Source organism: Streptopelia decaocto (assembly GCF_964273445.1).
Source record: "Streptopelia decaocto genome assembly, chromosome: 2".
NCBI lineage: Eukaryota > Metazoa > Chordata > Aves > Columbiformes > Columbidae > Streptopelia > Streptopelia decaocto.
Window position 1 is genome coordinate 128639234 of NC_138655.1, and position 18159 is coordinate 128657392.

General features: G+C 42.0%; 1 protein-coding gene across 1 annotated transcript; it reads right to left on the reverse strand.

The window, feature by feature from the left end:
• Positions 1-81: 81 nt before the first annotated feature.
• NFE2L3 (NFE2 like bZIP transcription factor 3) lies at positions 82-17492 on the reverse strand (the record flags this gene model as incomplete). Its single annotated transcript, XM_082044601.1, is given in 11 exon segments — positions 82-6228; positions 6230-6246; positions 6252-6280; positions 6283-6403; positions 6409-6478; positions 6480-6601; positions 6605-6754; positions 6758-7050; positions 7053-7149; positions 7153-7197; positions 17484-17492. Coding segments are annotated over 11 exon segments (1071 nt in total). The 3' UTR covers positions 82-6110.
• Between the last annotated feature and the right edge of the window lie 667 nt (positions 17493-18159).

An 18159-nucleotide genomic window follows, 5' to 3' on the forward strand; every position in this document is an offset into this window, starting at 1 on the left:
ATGTGCAGCTTTTAGACCCTTTCATGATTTGAAACGTTCCATTTTGAGGTGGATTTAAAACAAAGTCAACTTGGCAAGTGTATTCACAGAACTTGTATCTCTGACTGTAGGCATCTGTTCTCTGCTGGGAGAAACAGTGCTACAAGTTCAAAATGCTGATATCTTTGCTGTTGGACACAATTGCTTTAAAATAGCTTTTTGGCTGTGTTTTATATCACTTTATAAAAATATCTCCTTTCCTGTTAATTAAACTAGCACTTAAGACAGCTCCTTTTCACCGGTAAAGAGCTTTTAGCATCAAGAGAGAAAGACTGAATGAAATTAGAGTTCCTGCTGTACCAGAACTGTATTACTGATAGCGTAATCTTTGGGGGTGGGGAAACAACACCCACAAAAAACAAACTTGCAAGTGTGAGCTTGGCAAAGCTTCAGTGGGAAATGTATTTGAGGGAACATATCTTCAGTTTGTACTGTTCTAATGTATTTAACCTTCTTTATATTCAAAAATATTATTTAAGGATTCACATATGATTTTTTTTCCTGTGTTTCTTAAGTTCAACTTTGAAATATTTGCATAGGTAACCGGTGGGCTGCAACGGAAGCAGAAAATGAAGACGCACAAAATCTCCTTTACTTTCTTCTTTCCAACAGAATGAGTTGACCAGTTGATAAGGAATTTGCTGTCTTTCCTGGAACTTAGAGGTTTAGTTAATGGATGTTTTTCTTTGCAGTTGCCAAGACTACATTCATATGATATAAAAAAACCTCACTTCAATGAGGAGTAATTTTCTCTTTCTGTTTGAGATACTTATACTCTTTCAGTAGTTTTGCAACAAGGCTTTAAATTTATTTAAGTGTATTTTCCATAATAAGAATGTTTTAATTTTGATCTACTCGCCATGGGGGAAGGGTGTGTATAGAGGCCAGCAGTATGCAAAAACTAAGTTATTGGATATTTAAAGTCTTAAAGTTTTGAGTATCTGAGTAAGTTTCCTGTCTTGCTGTTGAACTTCCATGACCTTTCTTGGTATGTTCTTAAAACAACTGACAATCACAACATTTACTGATTAATTCAGTAAGAGAAGTCACTATTTTGAGTCAACCTGATGCTGAAAGCTAGCAACTTTGAATAAAAACCAACAGCGTGTGTGTGGTCAGTTACTGGTCCTCAATTTGTATTGAATGTATACTTGTCCTCTAATTTCTAAGAAGTTTGGTTTATGTTGCTCTGCAGACTTCGTTTTTGAAGTAAGGGTAACATTGCTGGTAAGCATGTTTCCGTGTATTAGGAACTGAGGATCAGGTTGTTGGTACTAAGCCCAGCTCGCTCCCAGCAAACAGGGAAGAATGTGAAGGACAAACCTACTGGTAACTGGTATGGGAGAAAAAAATAACCCACAGTGTATGACTTGCGTTTATAAAAAGGTGGTGAAAATAGGTCAATAATAGGGTTCTGACTACTCAGACTTTGTGTTCTATTACTTACATTAAAGGTGGATTTTATTCACTTCTATTACGTGTACTTCAGGTGCCAAGAAGTGTTCAGGAAAATGTGAGAAATTGCTCTTATGATTGCAAAATTAGCAGGAATTGAACTTTGTCCTGTGTGGGGAAGAGTGCATTCTTTTAGTTTTTATTATAAACGTACATATGATCTTGGGGTTGAAGTCATATTTCTGGGGAAGAAAAAAATCCCAGAAAACAGATATTAATTTGAAGAAGATGTCAGCTTGAGTTTGTTTTGGCAACTTGACCGTATTTGTGAAAGAGGATGATGTGCTGAGAACACACTGAAGCAAGATGTTCCCTATAGTCTCAGTGTTCCAATTTGTTTTCAAAGCTGAGTGCATGATGGAAGCAGAATCCTGTAGTAGTGCTGTCAATTTTTTTTTCTCCTGAGAGAGATGCTAGGTTCTTTCCTCTTTGGTGCAGTGGTACTGGTAGGAATGCACAGGAGTGTAACATGGAAGGGTGTTGCTGCGTCATGTTGATCCATTTTGCCAGAAGTCATACCGTCTCTCTTAACAGTTGTACTCTTGCTTTGCAGCTAGCATTGATCTGCATTGCAGCAGAAGTTACTCCAGTTAATGTCAGCAAGAATGGGTTTATTTATCAACAGTAAAAATAAATTGTTGATCTTTAAATGGGTGTTTGACTTGCCCCAAAGATGCTGTGAACCTACTAGGTCAACAGTGTTTGGGGATTGTGTAGTTTACAAACTTCTGTGACCTCCCGCGCTGCTTCACTCTATGAACAAGGGTGACTTTGCGGGCGAGTCCTAGAAAATTGCTGTTCCCCCTAGAGTTCTCCCCAATGTGGGACTTTCCACAGCCCACCCTTTGCTGCTGCTTTGGTCTCTTTTGTGGTCTGTTTTTGGGCATACTTGTATAAAAATCAGTGGCTAATGGCATTTACTGGAGTTCTAGTAGCTGTGTAGCAGGTAACAATTTGCAGTGCTTTTATGAGGTACGCTACAGTAATGGTTACATGTGTCATCTCCATTTGGTTTATTTAGTAAATAATAAATTTTCACTAGAACCTGGTGCTGAGTGTCGTGTTGCGTCATTTATAGGCCTCTACCTACTCTGTTCTCAAGATTCTCGTTAAAGCCATACTTGTGACTGCCAAAAGATCTAAATGTAGTGTGTATATAGGGACAAATACAGAGCTGTTAAAACTGACAAACCAATAATGAAGTTGCTTTGTCCTTTGTTTCTTCTTTGAAGTTTGTTACTCTGGTTTACCCCATCTAAAACTAGATTGTAAGCTCTTGAGCAGGAACAGCTGTAGCTTGTAAAATGTAGCTTCTGTGAAAAGCAAAGTGTTGAATAAAACCAGAACACTAAGCTGAAGCTGCACATGAGTGCAGTGCTGTTAATGATCATTCAATGTGTATGTTACCGCAGTATGCCATGACTCTTTGGGGGTGGGGAGTGGTGTTTATTTGGTAGTGTGCCTGTATGTCAGTGTGCAGCCTTATGTTTCATAAACAATGCTTAGGGTGTTGTGTTCTAATAAAGTCCATTGAATACTCTAGAAGATAATCAGGTCTGAGAGAAGCCAGTGGCTAATGCTGCTCGTAGTGTCTGTGTGTGTCGCTACCAGTGATAATGGGGCAGGCAGGTCGGTATGCTTTGCAATTTCCTCGCCACCCACTGTTTATCCTCTGTACTTTTCTCAGTCTGACCTTTTCTAATCTCTTCATTAGTGCAACAGAAACAGGGTTTACCACTCAAACGTGAACTACTTAATGGCTTTACCATGGGACCAGTATTTTAATGAGAACTCCCACTTTGGTATTTGTGTTTTTTTCTCTGTATCAACAGCTAAATCTATCATCCTCAGCTTTGCAACTTTCTAGCAGTGTAACAAGTCTTTAAAAAGTATTTTAGTTTGTACTTCAGAGAGATGTTTTTCTCCATGTTGGTATTCAGTAAGGTAGAATGCAGCCCTAATAGCTCTTTACAAGACATCTGGCTCCAGACTAAGTCTGATACCACATCCTGTCTTTTTACATGGCGTAGTTCCTGGTTTCTACACTTGGGATTTTGGTTTCTCTGAAGTCTGACTACAGTTGTCTTTCCTGTGGGTAGGTAGCTGAAGGTTTGAGAAGATCATTTAGGACACCCAGACCTGGTGCTCAGTATCTGTGTCAACACTGTTATAACTCAGTCCCCCCAAATTAATAATTCACCTGAGTGATTTTGTAGGGGTATAGCTGCTACTTGAGTTCTCAGAAATTGATTTTCATAAATAAGCTTCTTAAAGAAATACAGTCATAGAGCAATAATGGGAGTAGAATTAGCTGATGGCAGTTCATTATAATTTCCGGTCTTCAGATTTACAGCTAAAGGAACTAGATGGGTTTGGGGCTGATATTTTCATTTCATAGGACTCAGCTGTAGTATGCTGCTTTCCCTTGAGATTGCTCTCTCAGAGTTCCCACCTGCTTTCTTTCAGCATGTGCCAAAATTTAACTGTGTAACCATCACCCAGATGAGTTCTGGGCGCTCGTTCTGCTGCCAAAGAAGTAACACAGAGGGTTCACCTTTTTTTATTTCCTTTTCGTACCCTTCCCTCATAGGACTGTAGAAACTCTTGAAGCCCTAAAACATAAACACTTGGGTTTCTGGTTTTACCAGTTATGGACTTGATATCTATCAGAATTTGTGCACAGGGGCCGTGAAGTAGACCTAAAGCCCTGGTCCTACAAAAGCTACATGCATAGACTTTAAAATGATTATGTGATTTAATTAAAAGATTACATTCATGCTGCCTCAAATGTACTGTTTTTTTTGTTCTGGTTGTGTTTTGGTTTGGTTTTTCCCAGAGCCAGAAGAACAGTTCACAATTCATCATATATATGTAGTTACTTGTTGCATGTTTTGGTTGAAATTCATGAACTAGCAATGAAATAAATTCCTTGTGAATACCAGTTAGGATAAATATGCCTCCCAGTGAAGCTTAACTAATAGCAGTAACTTCCAGGGCTTCACTAAGAAAGTTTCTGCTATGAATTTAGCAATTTGAGGCTGTGTTGAAACTGGTAAGTGAAGGAACAGATGCACACATTAAAATATTTTTTAAAATACAATATGCAGAGCAAATTGTTTGAAATGGCTGGTTTCAATATCAATAACTCAGCACATTTTGCACTCTGAGGCAGTGCTTCTATTTTAGAAAATACTGTTTGATGCTACCAGTAAACACAGGTGCAAACAAATAACATGATTTACCTACTAATGGCATAGTTTGTATCTTGAAATGGCATTTAAATTTTATTGCATCTATGTGTAGTTTTCATGTGTTTGGTGCGAGGGCTTTTTTAAAAACATGTAACCATAAAGTTGCTACATTGTAATCATGCCATGACCAATGAGATTTTTTTTTTTTTTAATGTATACCAGTTGCATGGGTTTTGTTTATAAAAGATGTAAAAAGTATTTATTGCTATCTAGTTGCTCATATTTGTACTGATTTTAATACCTTACAAACTAGTGGGCCTCTTAACCTTATTACATGCTTGTTTCTCTTTTAGGCCATCTTTTTTGCAGATTCTTTTCAAGTTATTAAATAGAAAAGAATAAGGTGTGGTGAAGAAGCATGTAGGTGAAGAAAATGTTTTCTTTTTAATGGCACAAATAAATAAATACCAAACCCAAAAGTTCTTTATTCAGAGCCACTATTAGAGTGTAACCTCATTTATCAGAAGTACAGATAAATAGTAATTTAGTGCTATGTCATTTGCTCTAAAGTCTTGGGGGGGGGGGGAATCGACAAAGTTGAAGATACTTATAAAATATTCATTTTTAAAAGCTAAAATGAAACGCTTTCATACTTGTTGAGGGAAGTATCCAAATGGGAGGGTGAAGGAAGGTCACAAAAGTAAATATATCACAGACTGGGAAGCAGTACGAAGTCATTCACCATCACTCACTTGAGAATGATTCAGTTGCAGAGAATGAAGGTAAGATAATATTGACCATGTGAGTTGTGAAATTGCACATTATGTTTGCTTAGAGCTATGATGGCGAAAGTAATGCAAAAAACGCAATAGCCTCCTGGGCCTCTCTCCTCAAAGGAAAACTAGGAAAAGTAGAACACTTCTGAACAAATGCAAAGCACAGTATATCTCTTAGGAACATAAATTCACGCTGAATTTAAGGTGAAGATGAACGTGAGCTACAGTTTTTCTTCCAGTGCTAAAAAAAGATCATTTTGTATATGAAGAATCAAGTACTTGGGACTGAACTGTTTTTTGTTCTTTTATCTGTAGCTTTGATCTAAAGCACGCTGTTTATTTTTTCCCTTACTGACCTGTGGCCCTGCCCCCCATCACCCGAAACTAAATTAATAGTTTTACGTAGGCCTATAAATGCAGTATTTTCAATTCTGCTTACACTGATGGCCTAGCTCCTTTAATTCTAATTAAAGGTAAACAGATTTGCTCATTCAGGTAGACTTTCTAATAGATAATCTGATGGGTTTGCCAGACCCTTCAACACAGACTTCCTTCTCTAGTATCTCTTCTGCTTGTACTACTGTAGTCACTGACCTCCAGTCTTCATGCAGATATCCTTATTCTCTCAGGAGAAATAAAACCTAAGTGATTATTTTTGCTTCTGCCCTTCACCTTGTTTCTGTTCTGATTTGACCAAGTGTTTGAGCATTATGAAAATACTGCCATCACTACTGCAATGAATGACATATTGGTACAGGTTAACAGGCCATCAATCTACTGAAAATTCACAGTACAAGTTGTTTGACTTTTCCTTCATCCAGATGATTTGCTACACTGAGAGTGCTCCTTTGAAGGCTCTCCTTTTGCATTTGAAGATTCCAAGTTAAGAATTGCATTTAGCTTGCGTTTACAACAATTTTGGGCAGCAGCTTTGTTTTTTCCTCAGATGCTAGCATGGTGTTGAATGAGTTGACAGGCATGCTCACAATTTCATTGACTAAAAATGGTGTTCTCAGATTTGTCACTGCTAAGGTTTGTATCAGTACAATTATGGCACCTATTTGTTACTTCATTTGGTTTCTGCATCCACATCTGCTGATGATGCTCCAGAGTAGATGCTGCTTGACTTGGCAGCTGATTTTAAGTGTGGTTATGAAGAAACTGCTGAAGTGTGACTTCTCTACAACACTCTGAATCACCTGGATATTCCACATGGCCATATTTGCCATGTTCTTGGCAATGGCTACCAACAGCTCCTAAGCCATGTGAAGAAACAGATTTAACATCACTGCTTTACCCAATAGCACCTTCACTGCAGATTAGGTAAGAGGTGGTGCTGTGACTTGAATTCAAAGGCAGTCCCGAATCTGAGCCAGGTTCTTCAAAGAGCTGAGAAACTTCTATAGGATCAAAACCTTCCTCCAAAGACATGAGTTTAATTTCATCAAAATTTTCACCGTGGGCTGTTTGGTTTCTAATGCTGGCAGCTGAAAATGGCCCTGTCAAATTTGACTCATGAAGTAGTGATTCTGGATTTGTGCTGTTAAAACTTGACTGAGGAAAAGACTCTTGCCTGTGTAAATGTCTGTTTGAGAGAGGTAGTCTGTTCTTAGTAGCGTGGCATCACGAGGACTGAAACGGCGGCAAAGTGTCTGGGTGAAATGTATATTGTGTGACAGTGATGGATCTCAACTTCTACTAGAAGTAGCAACTTCTATATCTTCCAGTAAGCTCACCTAAAAGATGATGGGGCGTGGGCGGGGGGGAAAGGATCTTTTATACAATGAATGCCTCTACATTCCTCACCTGCACAGTCTTGATCAATTTATTTTCTAATGTTCTGATATTTGAATCTATTAAAGTAAAAATGTTGTATGTTAAATTCTTGTAGCTACCCTGAATGCTGTTTTCCACTTGTACAAAGCACAACCTGTGTTGGCATATGGCAAGAGGAAGCAGGAAGGGTGCAGAGGAAAAGTGGTTGAGGGATGAGAGGAGAAGGAGGACTCGCGAAGGACAGTGTGGGACTGATGAGCATCAAGAGGTGGAAATGGGACTGTTGCTAAGTGTCCATCAAACTATAGCCTGTATGGTACATCTGATCTAGTCTAAGAAAAGGTCTTAAGAAAAGTGGTTCTGAGCCTTCCCTGGTAGCAGTATTGATCATCCAATCACAGTGTGAGCTGGTTCAAAGTGCTAAATTGTTGGAAAATTAACCTTGTGAAGAAGATAGATAGCTCACCTGCAGGACTTAACTGGTGAGAACAGTGGTGTAAGAAAAGAGGGGAGGAGGACAGGAACTTTAAGATCTCACCACTTTTCTTTCACAGGTTATGAAAGCTTTTGAGGCTGTGAGCTGCCACATTTGGCTTAGCTCCTTCTTAACCAAGGTCTATTGTATTCACATTTCAACTCCTTTACTACTCCGTTTGCAGGAAAAATCCCTCCCCAAACCGCACCTTCTGTGGATGTCATTCAACTCTAAGATACTACTCCGTTTTTCCGCTGTTGTATGATCCCTCAGCCCTGAAGTCCAAACGGCAGGTACTGCAGCAGCATTGAGGCCCACCTTATATGGGGTATCATTGCTGGGTACAAAGCCACTGACCAAGATTGTGTCAGAGCACTTGCTGACAAGTACAGTAGTCAATAAAATACATGGATACAAAAAAAGTGAGAATATAAATGGATCAAGTAAGCATATGATATGGTTCCTCTATAGCTGAGCATCCCTACTGTGGTGCAGGAAAGGAATTTTCTGACAGCACTTCATTGAACAAACAACGTGAAAAGCACTTTCCACAGGGAAGGAAGGATGTACCATAAAGACTAGGAGGTCCTGAGTTCTCTAGTATGCTTGCTGGGAGGTCAGGTAACAGAAGAAAGTCTTGCCTTATTTCTCCTAGGAAGTTACCATGTACAAGACTACCTGTACTCTGAGAGATAGGGCTGGTATTTTCAATTAAGCCCTTGAAAATAATATTTTTTAGGAAGTTAACTGTCGAAAAATCCCCCATGCTGTAAAGACGTGGTGCCTGGAAAAAACAAGCAATCCATTTTCAACAGATAGGTTGTCACAAGATGGCAGTGCATTAATAGTGTTAAATAAAATATGCAACCATGTATGGTTATAGCTACACAAAGGCCACAGCCAAATTCCTTTCAAATTATGAAAAGTACAGAGAAAACTGAACCGATGAACTTCTGAACCCTGTTAGCGTGGAATCCATTACCAAACTGAACAGAGGAGAAGGCTAATTTACGGGCTAGGAGGCACTGCCCAACCTAGCGATTGCCAAAACGAGGTGTTCCAGAGATAAGGAAGAAGTTATATTGAAAACACTAATGACCCTGGAAGGCTCCTGCAACGGGAAGTGTATATAAGATGCCCTTGGAGTATTGCAAAAAAGCAATGTGATGAGTAGCTTCATGGTTAATGATTGCAGCTCTGAGCTGTGGGAGACAAGGGGGACTCCAATTAAGATAACAACTGTGTTTTTTTGTGAAGATGGGCACCCAGAAAGTAAACAATAATATCAGAAGCCCAGAAAATTTTAAAATGAAAAGTTTTGCTGCTAATGCTGACTGACCTAATCTGCAGCAAAGATGGGTCTGTTCTTCTTGGGGGTAGTACCCTTGTAAGCACTTAACCCAATATTTATGACAACTGTAATTCTTCTCCACAAATGCTTAATAGCTGCTACTGCTTAATAACTCAGTGTTGCTCTAGAGAAACACGCCAAGAGCTGATGTATAAATACAAATTGGCATTAGGTTTCAGAATGGGAATTATTAGTTGAAATAACTAAGTTGTCCAGGGGCTCCACCCAACTATGAACAATCTGAATATACATCTCATGATAGAAGAGATAAGGTGTTGTAAATACTACTTACTCAGTACTGCACAGTCACACTTAGTGTTTCTGTCCTGTTGCTTATTTTGCGTTAATGGTAGCAGAAGAAACAGTAGTTGAGTTACAGTAACACCATTATGAGCCCCAGAGCTAAATCAGGACTATACATGGGCGGTGTCTGTAGAGAGGAAAAGACTGATTCTTGCTGATTGTAGAAGACTTGCTATTACTACCAAGCCCATCTATTTCATCAGCCTTTCTGCTTCTACCATTGTAGAATGTGGAAGTTCATGCTGCCCACAGCAGGTTGTTTCCAAACAATAAGCTACACCCCACCTGATGACAACCTTCAGCTTGCCTTCGGAAGGATTTCTGTGCAAGCACAAGGCAGGAGACTTATACCAGAACACCCAACCAAAAAAAAAAAAACAAATATCTCAAATTCTAATCTTGCTTCTGCCCTTTACTAGTTTCACTTGGGCTAGAGAACACAATCTGAGACCGAGTCTGATTTACCAAATTATCCATCAGCCTTTCACTTTGGAGGCCTGGGCTCTAACTGTGCATCTGTGGTTTCCCTAAAGTACAGGTCAACTATCAGCTTCGGTCTTTCAGTCTTTGAAATATGAAAAACAGTAATTTATGTCAAATCTGCCACTCGAAGTGGTCCACGAATCAATGAGGAGGTGGGAGAAAGTATGATTTTGCGGGTGCCCCAGCCTATACTCAATTGGAAGGACACTGCTGGCTTTAGCAGATTTTCTTATTACATTAAAAAAAAAGCCTTCAGTTTCCAATTAAGTACATCAGAATATAGATCTCAGCATAAATTTGGTGCACTGTACATCAGATTATCCCTCCATGTATCTTCTCCCCTTGCTTCCCTATTTGTGGTCCATCAAACAATATGTAGGGAGCAGAATGTGTAACGGTATCAAAACATGAATAGGTCTCCTGTGATGGGCGAACAAGACCCCTCTCTAGCAGCAGCAGAAAACATGGGCAAGCTGTTTCCAGCTACTAATCAGTGTGTCGTTTGCAAACAGGGCTAAAACTACACAGCTCAGTGCTACAAGTGCACAGAAACATCTGAACTGGTTCTGGAATAACAGAAAGGCCTCACTCACGGCAGCAGAACGGAGCAGACGGGGTGGTTTGCCAGGGTGTGCAGGCGGGACGGAGGGGCAGGGGTTACCAGCCCCTGCAAAGCTCTGTTTCACTGCAGTCAGACTCAGGTATTTCTGCAAATATTTCTACAAATCCCAGTGTCAGAGCATAGGTATATGACCACCATTATTTGCAAAACGATTTTGCACGCTGATTACTCACATATGTCATTCACATGCTGCCTGTTAATTCCTCTATTTTACCTTTATTTTAGTTGTCAGGCTTCAAATTATTCCATTACTGTCATTACCCTTTGAGATGCTTTTCTGCAAGCTGCTTTATTAACTGCACTTCTCTGTAGAGCTGGCCCTCTCTTTGCTACCAGTTGAAAAGATGCAGCACAGGCCTAGTGATCTGTGCCACATTTTCATTAAGTAGCATTTCCAGAAAATTGTCCCACTTCAGTACGAGTTAGGCAAAAGAAATACAGCTTCTAATAACATAACCAGTAGTTTCACTTTAGTGCTTTGCAGGATTAAATATGATTCAAAATTAAATATAATGATGCATAGCTGTTATCATATAGCTCTAATGTTATTGATGTTGCTTTTTTGCCTGTGTACTTTAAATATGTGGTGATAATTAATCTTACCAATTGATACCTACTTAATCTCAGCTAAAAAGCAAAATATTTATTGCTGTTTCTCTATACTCATAATGAGCCCTAAAATATCCCAGAAACACAGGAACAGAAGAGTATTATCTGAAATGCAGCCAGGCTTTAGAAAGCATGAAGGGTGGAGTAGTGGAAGGAAACACCAAATATCAAAGCAACTTATGTTATATATGGTTAGGCTTACAAAGCACACTAAGCCATGCTAATTAAGCAATGCAATTGAGTAAATCAAACAGTACATAACTGTGACTCCAAATATGGCACCTGTCAAACATCTACAGCTCCAAATCACAGTAATGCCATCTGGTCTGCAACCAAACGCACATGGCTAAAGGCACTGCTGCATGTTGTGCTGAGTTACTAGCATCTGCCTGGCCACATGCATTTCAGAAACAAAAGGGCTAGGGCTTTACGTAGCATGGCTCAGCTCTTCCAGCTATTATGAAACATGCATGCTCCATGCACTCTACACGCTCAGCAAACACAGAGAATTAACACCAACCTACTCCTAAATGGAAGCAGAGATGGATACAAGTTGAAGACACAGACACAAATAGTAGTTGTCATTAATTTCAATTAAGACATCAGTTTTAATCCCAAAGATGGTTTAATATCCCCTTAGAAATTAACCTTTTAAACTGACAAAGGTTATTAAATTTATTTAGTCACCCTTTCAGAGTGAGCACACTAAAAAAGAAAAAGCTCTTTCTATGCCTCTGCTGTCTCAAGATGCTTTCTGTTGTGGTCAGTGAACTACCCAACATTGGGGTTCTCCAAGAGACTTCTTTCTTTCTGTACCTTTATCCAGGCTAGATTGGTAATATATCCTCATTGGTATGGTATAGTCACTGAATGATACACTGAATAAACATGTAAGTATTCATGGGCCACCCTTTCTACTAAACCTTTGTCCACAACTCAGTTCCTTTTTTTTTTGACAGCTTCCTTTTAAGCCCTCCCAGGCAAAGGTAAAAGGTACTTCCTCAGGTATCCAGCTCCCACCTTTCTCGAGCCACCAGCCTGATGGTGATACCAAACTCTGCCAACTCACAGCTCTGAGTAGAGAGCGCTGTTAAAATCCACAGTCCAAGATTTTACCTCCTCTGGGGTCTGAGTATCTTCACCTTCCCTCTGCCACCGTATGTAATTCCTCTTCTATTTTCCACATTTACCGCACTCTGTCTTCTTTATGCCTGACATTCCCCTCATCTCCTCCTACATACATGTCCCTTGCACACCCTGCACCGGGAGTACCCTCCCCACTCTTCAGGGAGCAAGAAAATCCCGGTGTTGATCAGCCCTACACCACTGACACTGTCTACGCACTTCTGGGCCACTCATTTGACCTGGCTTTTTCAAAACCCTTGTGCCTCCCACAGCACACAGTAACAAAAGATCATGGTCTTTCAAGACAACGGGTGCCTCAAACGTTTGAGGTTCTTACCACACCTCTCTCTGAAACACCGCACAGTCCTTCACACACCCTCTTATTAAACCTGGGCAAGTTCTGGCTAACAGGTAAGAGCCATCCATGAGCAGACACCTATTTGCAGACATCCGCCCACAGCAATACTGCTATGTCCTACTGCCCAGTGAATTCAAAATAAAATTTAAACAGAAAAAATCAAAACCAAACTAAACAAGCCAAGTTCTGTAAGTTAAGCACACAGCTTCAGTGGGACTGCTCTCAAACACACTGGAGTGAAAAAAAAAAAGCCTACCTGGTTTGTATTTACCTTCATTTTACCAAACTTTCAACACTCAGCAAGACAAACAAATCTGTAACTCTAACTATTCTCACTCAGTGTAAATACATCAAATGGTGCCCCAAGTCCAGAATGGATTCATCCCCTCCAGTGCTTTAACACTGTGAAATTCTGCCTCTAACAGTGTTCCAAGTTTTATATAACAGTTTTACATAACCTGACCCAAACTGCCCTTTCTAAACATGAACATAGTGACTACAGTACAAACAGTACAAATTATCCACTGGGCATCTTCTTCCTTCACTTTTGTAATTCATAAACAACACCAATGTTATGCTGTTAGTTATTAATTAGAGCAAGTGTTCTTTAATTGAGCTGTTGGGAAGAGCTCCAAAATCTGTCATAGAGAATGCAACACATCCACATGTAACAAACCCCCTTGGTCTGGGTGGCAGCAGAGCCTGCCTTCTCCGTCCCACCCCGAGCTGGAGCACGTCCCACATCCCGCATGATGAGCCAGCACAGCGACTGCTGCCCTCGCTCAGGTGCCGCCTCTTCTGCTGGTGTGGGCAGCATCTGCGCTTGGGGTTCACATGATTTGGAAAGTGAGAATGTTTTTACTGTGAGATTCAGGCCACAGACAGGAAACTGAAGAGCTACATAGTCCATTCCTTGTAATCTAAATAATTCCCCATGTATATTCTGTGAAAAATACAGAGCCCATCTGATTTTTATATTCCCTTTCTTCAAATGTCTACATATATATACACACATACACATATAGAAATACTGATACACAGAGAGAAAGGGAGAAGAAAATCACGGAATCAAGTAGGGCAGCTCTTTCAAGATCTTCATCTAAGACATTGTATCACGAGCTTCTTGAGACTTTCTATGTATTTGTGAATATTATTACCATATACGTAGGACTGATGCCATACCTTGCAGCACAGAGGCCTCCCAGTTCCCCACACCGTTTTTAAGGTGTTTTGGAAAATGTGCCTTGTTTGTTTTACATATGGACTTAAGGCTCAACACAACAGCTTGTAGAAGTGTTGTCGGGGCAGGGTTACAGCAAGAAACCTCAGGAAAATGCAGCCTCCAGCTGGCACAATGCGGCACGGACTGCATCCCAGGTTGTGTGCCTGTGGGATGGCTTCTCTCTTTTCCCTACTGCTGTCACACCTATATCCAGTGCCAGCTGCATGTATTTTTTTCTGTATTTTTTGTAGTTTTTTCTATGCTAAAACCTTCAAAGTTTACACAGACACACAGTGTTTCAATGTAGCATTTTCCTTAAAATGCATTCCCAACAATAATTTACAACACATTGAGAAAAAATAAGCAGACATGCCCAACTTCACCTGTGTAAGTCAATGTGACCTACTCACATATAGCCTACATACTGTGACCTTGTTCTGAGTAGACTTGAGTAGGCCATGAAAAGTCAGGCACCTATGTTTTCAGTAGCGGATGTCAGAATTCAAATAGGTCAGGATTCTATGATTTAAGGAATAAGTGGTGCCTTCATTATAAATCCTTTCTTAAGAAAACAAGATTGCTATCTCTCTTTTCCAGTGAACTGTGACGAGGAAGACCAGCTGGTGCACAAACACAGCCATATCTGGAAAGAAAAAGAGTACCATGAGAAAAAAATCACCCCAAAGAAAATACAAAGTTCACTCATCCTTTTAACCTGTCCCCCTAGCAAACGTGCCCACTAGAGCCTAAAATCTTGGTCTGTGTATTCTGCAAATGGTAGGACCTGAATCAGCTTTCATTACCACACAAATTACTTCATTTCCCCGCATGAACTGATGCATGTTTTCCTGGCTATTCAAAGCAAAAGTTTATTGCCTTTTTTTTTTCTTTTTCTAAAGATGTAACTCACGGTTGTCAGACAGGAACCCTGGTACCTTAGTCTCAGTCTTAAACATCCCTGAGAACCAAACCTACAAGCCTTGATTCTGTAGCTGACCCAGATCAGAACAGCATGGAGCCACAGGAGCGCATCTTCTACCAATCACCTATGAAGTGCTGTTAGGTAATGCAGGACAGTGAATTACGGATAGGATTCAGAACAAATAACTTTTTTTTTTTAATGTAGTCTCTACTCTGGTACAAGCACTCTTCACTCCTGGTTCTTTCACACACATCTGCCTAAGAAAACAGGTAGCAAGACTCTCAGAACTTATGATTATTTTCTCTCTTAAAAGGTGTATTCCAGAAGAAAAATATTTTGTTATTTTTATTATTAAGGCAACAAAATATTGTGTGGTTTACAATTCATCGGCAAACTTCTGTGTGATTACAGAAAGGGACTGAATGAAATAGTTTGCTCGGAAAATAGTGAATACAAAGGTTAAGGCTGACCCCAGTCTGTCACGCAGCAAGTTGAATGTAGGAACCCACCTGTTTGCTTTACTAATTGTCAAAGATTAAGTGCTCAGGCTGTCCTAACACTGCACTACATCTCATCTTAGCACAGAACAGAAAAATAGGCCAGGCAATCCCATACAGTTCAGCATGCTCGGACAGCACACCTCAGCCACTGAATCCATTTTCTTTTTCAGCTGCAGTTGTCTTCCAAAGTGGTTTTAAATACCAGTTCCCTAAGGACGAGGATCAACAACTCGTGTTGTGTTGCCAGCAATGTTCTCAGCATGGACTGAAGCCCAATGAATAAAATTAACCCAGATGAATCCAGCTGCTAACTGTTCAGAACACCACACAATCGCACAATACCGAGCAGAACAAAGCAATCGCTTTCATCTGTTTACACAGACCCCTCATCCTGATCTATTGTGAATAAGAGAAATGCTAATAATAGCTCGGGTCTATTTTTACAAAAGGCAAAATGAAGGTTATAAATCAGCTAAACCACTTTGAAATACATTATACTCTTACAATAACATTTTGACAGCACAAGTAGAGTTATTCCAAATAACAGAGGTCACCTTTAAGCCTTAAGATCAACTTTTTCCTCTCGTGTTTCATGTTTTGAACCTGTTGTGTATTTCAAAAGAAGTCTGATGGAGGAGACATGGGGGTTTTCACTTAGAAATCCATTTACATTTTAGGTCAAGAATGGAACACTGCCTTGTCTTGTTCCAATCATTCTTTCACTTAAACAAAATGCGAGGGAGGCCCAGACATACATTTAGCAAAGAAATGAATAATCTCTCCACAGAAATGAGTGGTCACTTACAGTTGGGGTGTAGAAACTAGTTTAGCAATGACTTTACAAAAATAACCAAGCTAACACATGGGGAAATAGGAAAAAACGAAGAAACAAACAAGAAAAAGAGGTAAAAGGAAGAAATAAAAAAGAAAACCTACCATGTAAGACAAGTGTAATAACTAATAGCTGATGCTGGTCCTTTAATTCATAAGAACCAGCCATTTATACTGGTTTAAAAAAAACTTGAAAAATGTTGGTAGTTCCACTCGATATTTCAAAACATACTAAACATCAGAGTCACAAAACCACCATCCTGGCATTACTCTATCTTTTGTCTGCACAGTGTATCACGAAAGTCTCAGATCATAAACTGTTCATGACAAAATGAAACTCCATGCCCACTAGTGACTTAACTCAGAAAAGCAGTCCCTGCAGCTGAATGGCTCGGCTAATCTTCGTTACAGACATGCACGTCTCTTCTGCCAGACGAGGGTCTGAGTGGGTGCATGCAGACAGAATTGCGGTACGGACTGCATGCTGTGTGACTGAAAGAGGGAAATCCGCCATCGCTGTTGGGTATTTCTTGCCTGACTATATAGTTCACGGTGCCACACTGATAACAGAGGCAGATACAACGAGGCTGGATACAACAGCCCTGGCATAGGAAGAATCCCAAGGCGTAAGAAATGTTCCTGACAGGTGTAGTTATCAGACTACGACATAAATGTGCCCTTCCCCAAAGCGAGTGGTGCTGTTCTGCTCCTCATAGAATAGTTCAGGTTCGAAGGGACCTTCAGAGGTCATCTAGTCCAACGCCCCTGCAACGAGCAGGATATCTTCAACTAGATCAGGTTGCTCAGAGACCCGTTCAGCCTGCCCTTGAATGTTCACCATGATGCATTGCAGAGAAGCTCCATTTCTGTAGCCGGATGACATTCTTGAGCTGCCTGTGTGCCCACACAAAGCAAACGGAGGCGATTCATTTCAGGAGGAAATGCCACGCAGAAGCGACAGTCTCGTCCTTGCAGCCCTGCCTTGCAGGTGACAAACGGCGCTGGGGCCACGCTTGGGCCCTGGCCAGGGCAGCTCTGAAGGGTTCAGTCCACTCGGGTGCTTGGGGAACCACCGGCGGTCGCTCCGTTAGCAGAAGGCTGCATGCTTTTACTCCACTGAACGAACCAGCCGCTCGGTTTGCGATCGCCCCCCGCTGCTCGTGAGCCTCTCCCGGGACGGGCGGCCACCGAGGCAGTGGGGAACGCACGGGCCAGTCCCGCACACGTTTGCAGGTCTTTCCACTCACTTTTTTTGCGGGGAGGGAACTGGCTCAGAAAAGCGTCCCCGCAGCCCGCCCCCACATCCCCAGACCGCCCGCCCGCTCCGGGGCTCACTCTCCCCCTCGCTCGGCAGATGCGGCGGGGCAGATTCGGAGAGCTCCATCCTGCCGGTGCCCGGCCGGGACAGCCCGTGCCTCCCCCGCCCCCGGGGCCATCCCCCTTACCTCCGCCATGCGGCCGCCGCCGTCCTATCCTCCTCCCGCTGACGGCCGCGGGGCGGCTTCCCCGGGCGGGGCGGGCAGCGCCGGGCGCCGCCGCTCTCCCCGGGGCCGAGAGCCGAGGCGGGACGCGGCAGGGCAGGTCCGGCTGCCAGCGGAGCCCGAGGAGGCTCGGGGGGGTCGGTGACCCATGGCTGCCCGTTGGCAGGCCCGCGATCCCCGCAGCCGACGCGCCTCTTGGGGTGCGTGGGGGTAGACGGACCCACCGCCCAGGCACAATCCCGCCCCTCTACCCCCGCTGCACACAGCCTCCCTCCTGCCGCCGCACCGGCCCTCCCCCCGGAGGGGGACAGGGACACGGGCAGCCGGACACCCCCGCACCCCGCCGCCGCTCAGCCGAGCGCTGCTCCGCGGGGCCGGGCGCCCGACCTGGGGGCTTCCTGCGTCCCCCGGGGGAGGAACAGCCTTCTCTTGCTGGAGCGAGCTGGACATAAAGGACACGAGTTAGAGAGCACGGTAGCTAGGGGAAGAAAAAAGAAATATTAAACCGCAAAGCAATTCTCCACCCGCCTCTGGTGGTAGCTGTTCTTCTACTCTTCCCGCCCCCCGTTTTTTAGAATCCCAAAATAAAAGGAACAAACAAAACAAACAAACCCAAACAACCAAAACCATCTCCCTCAAA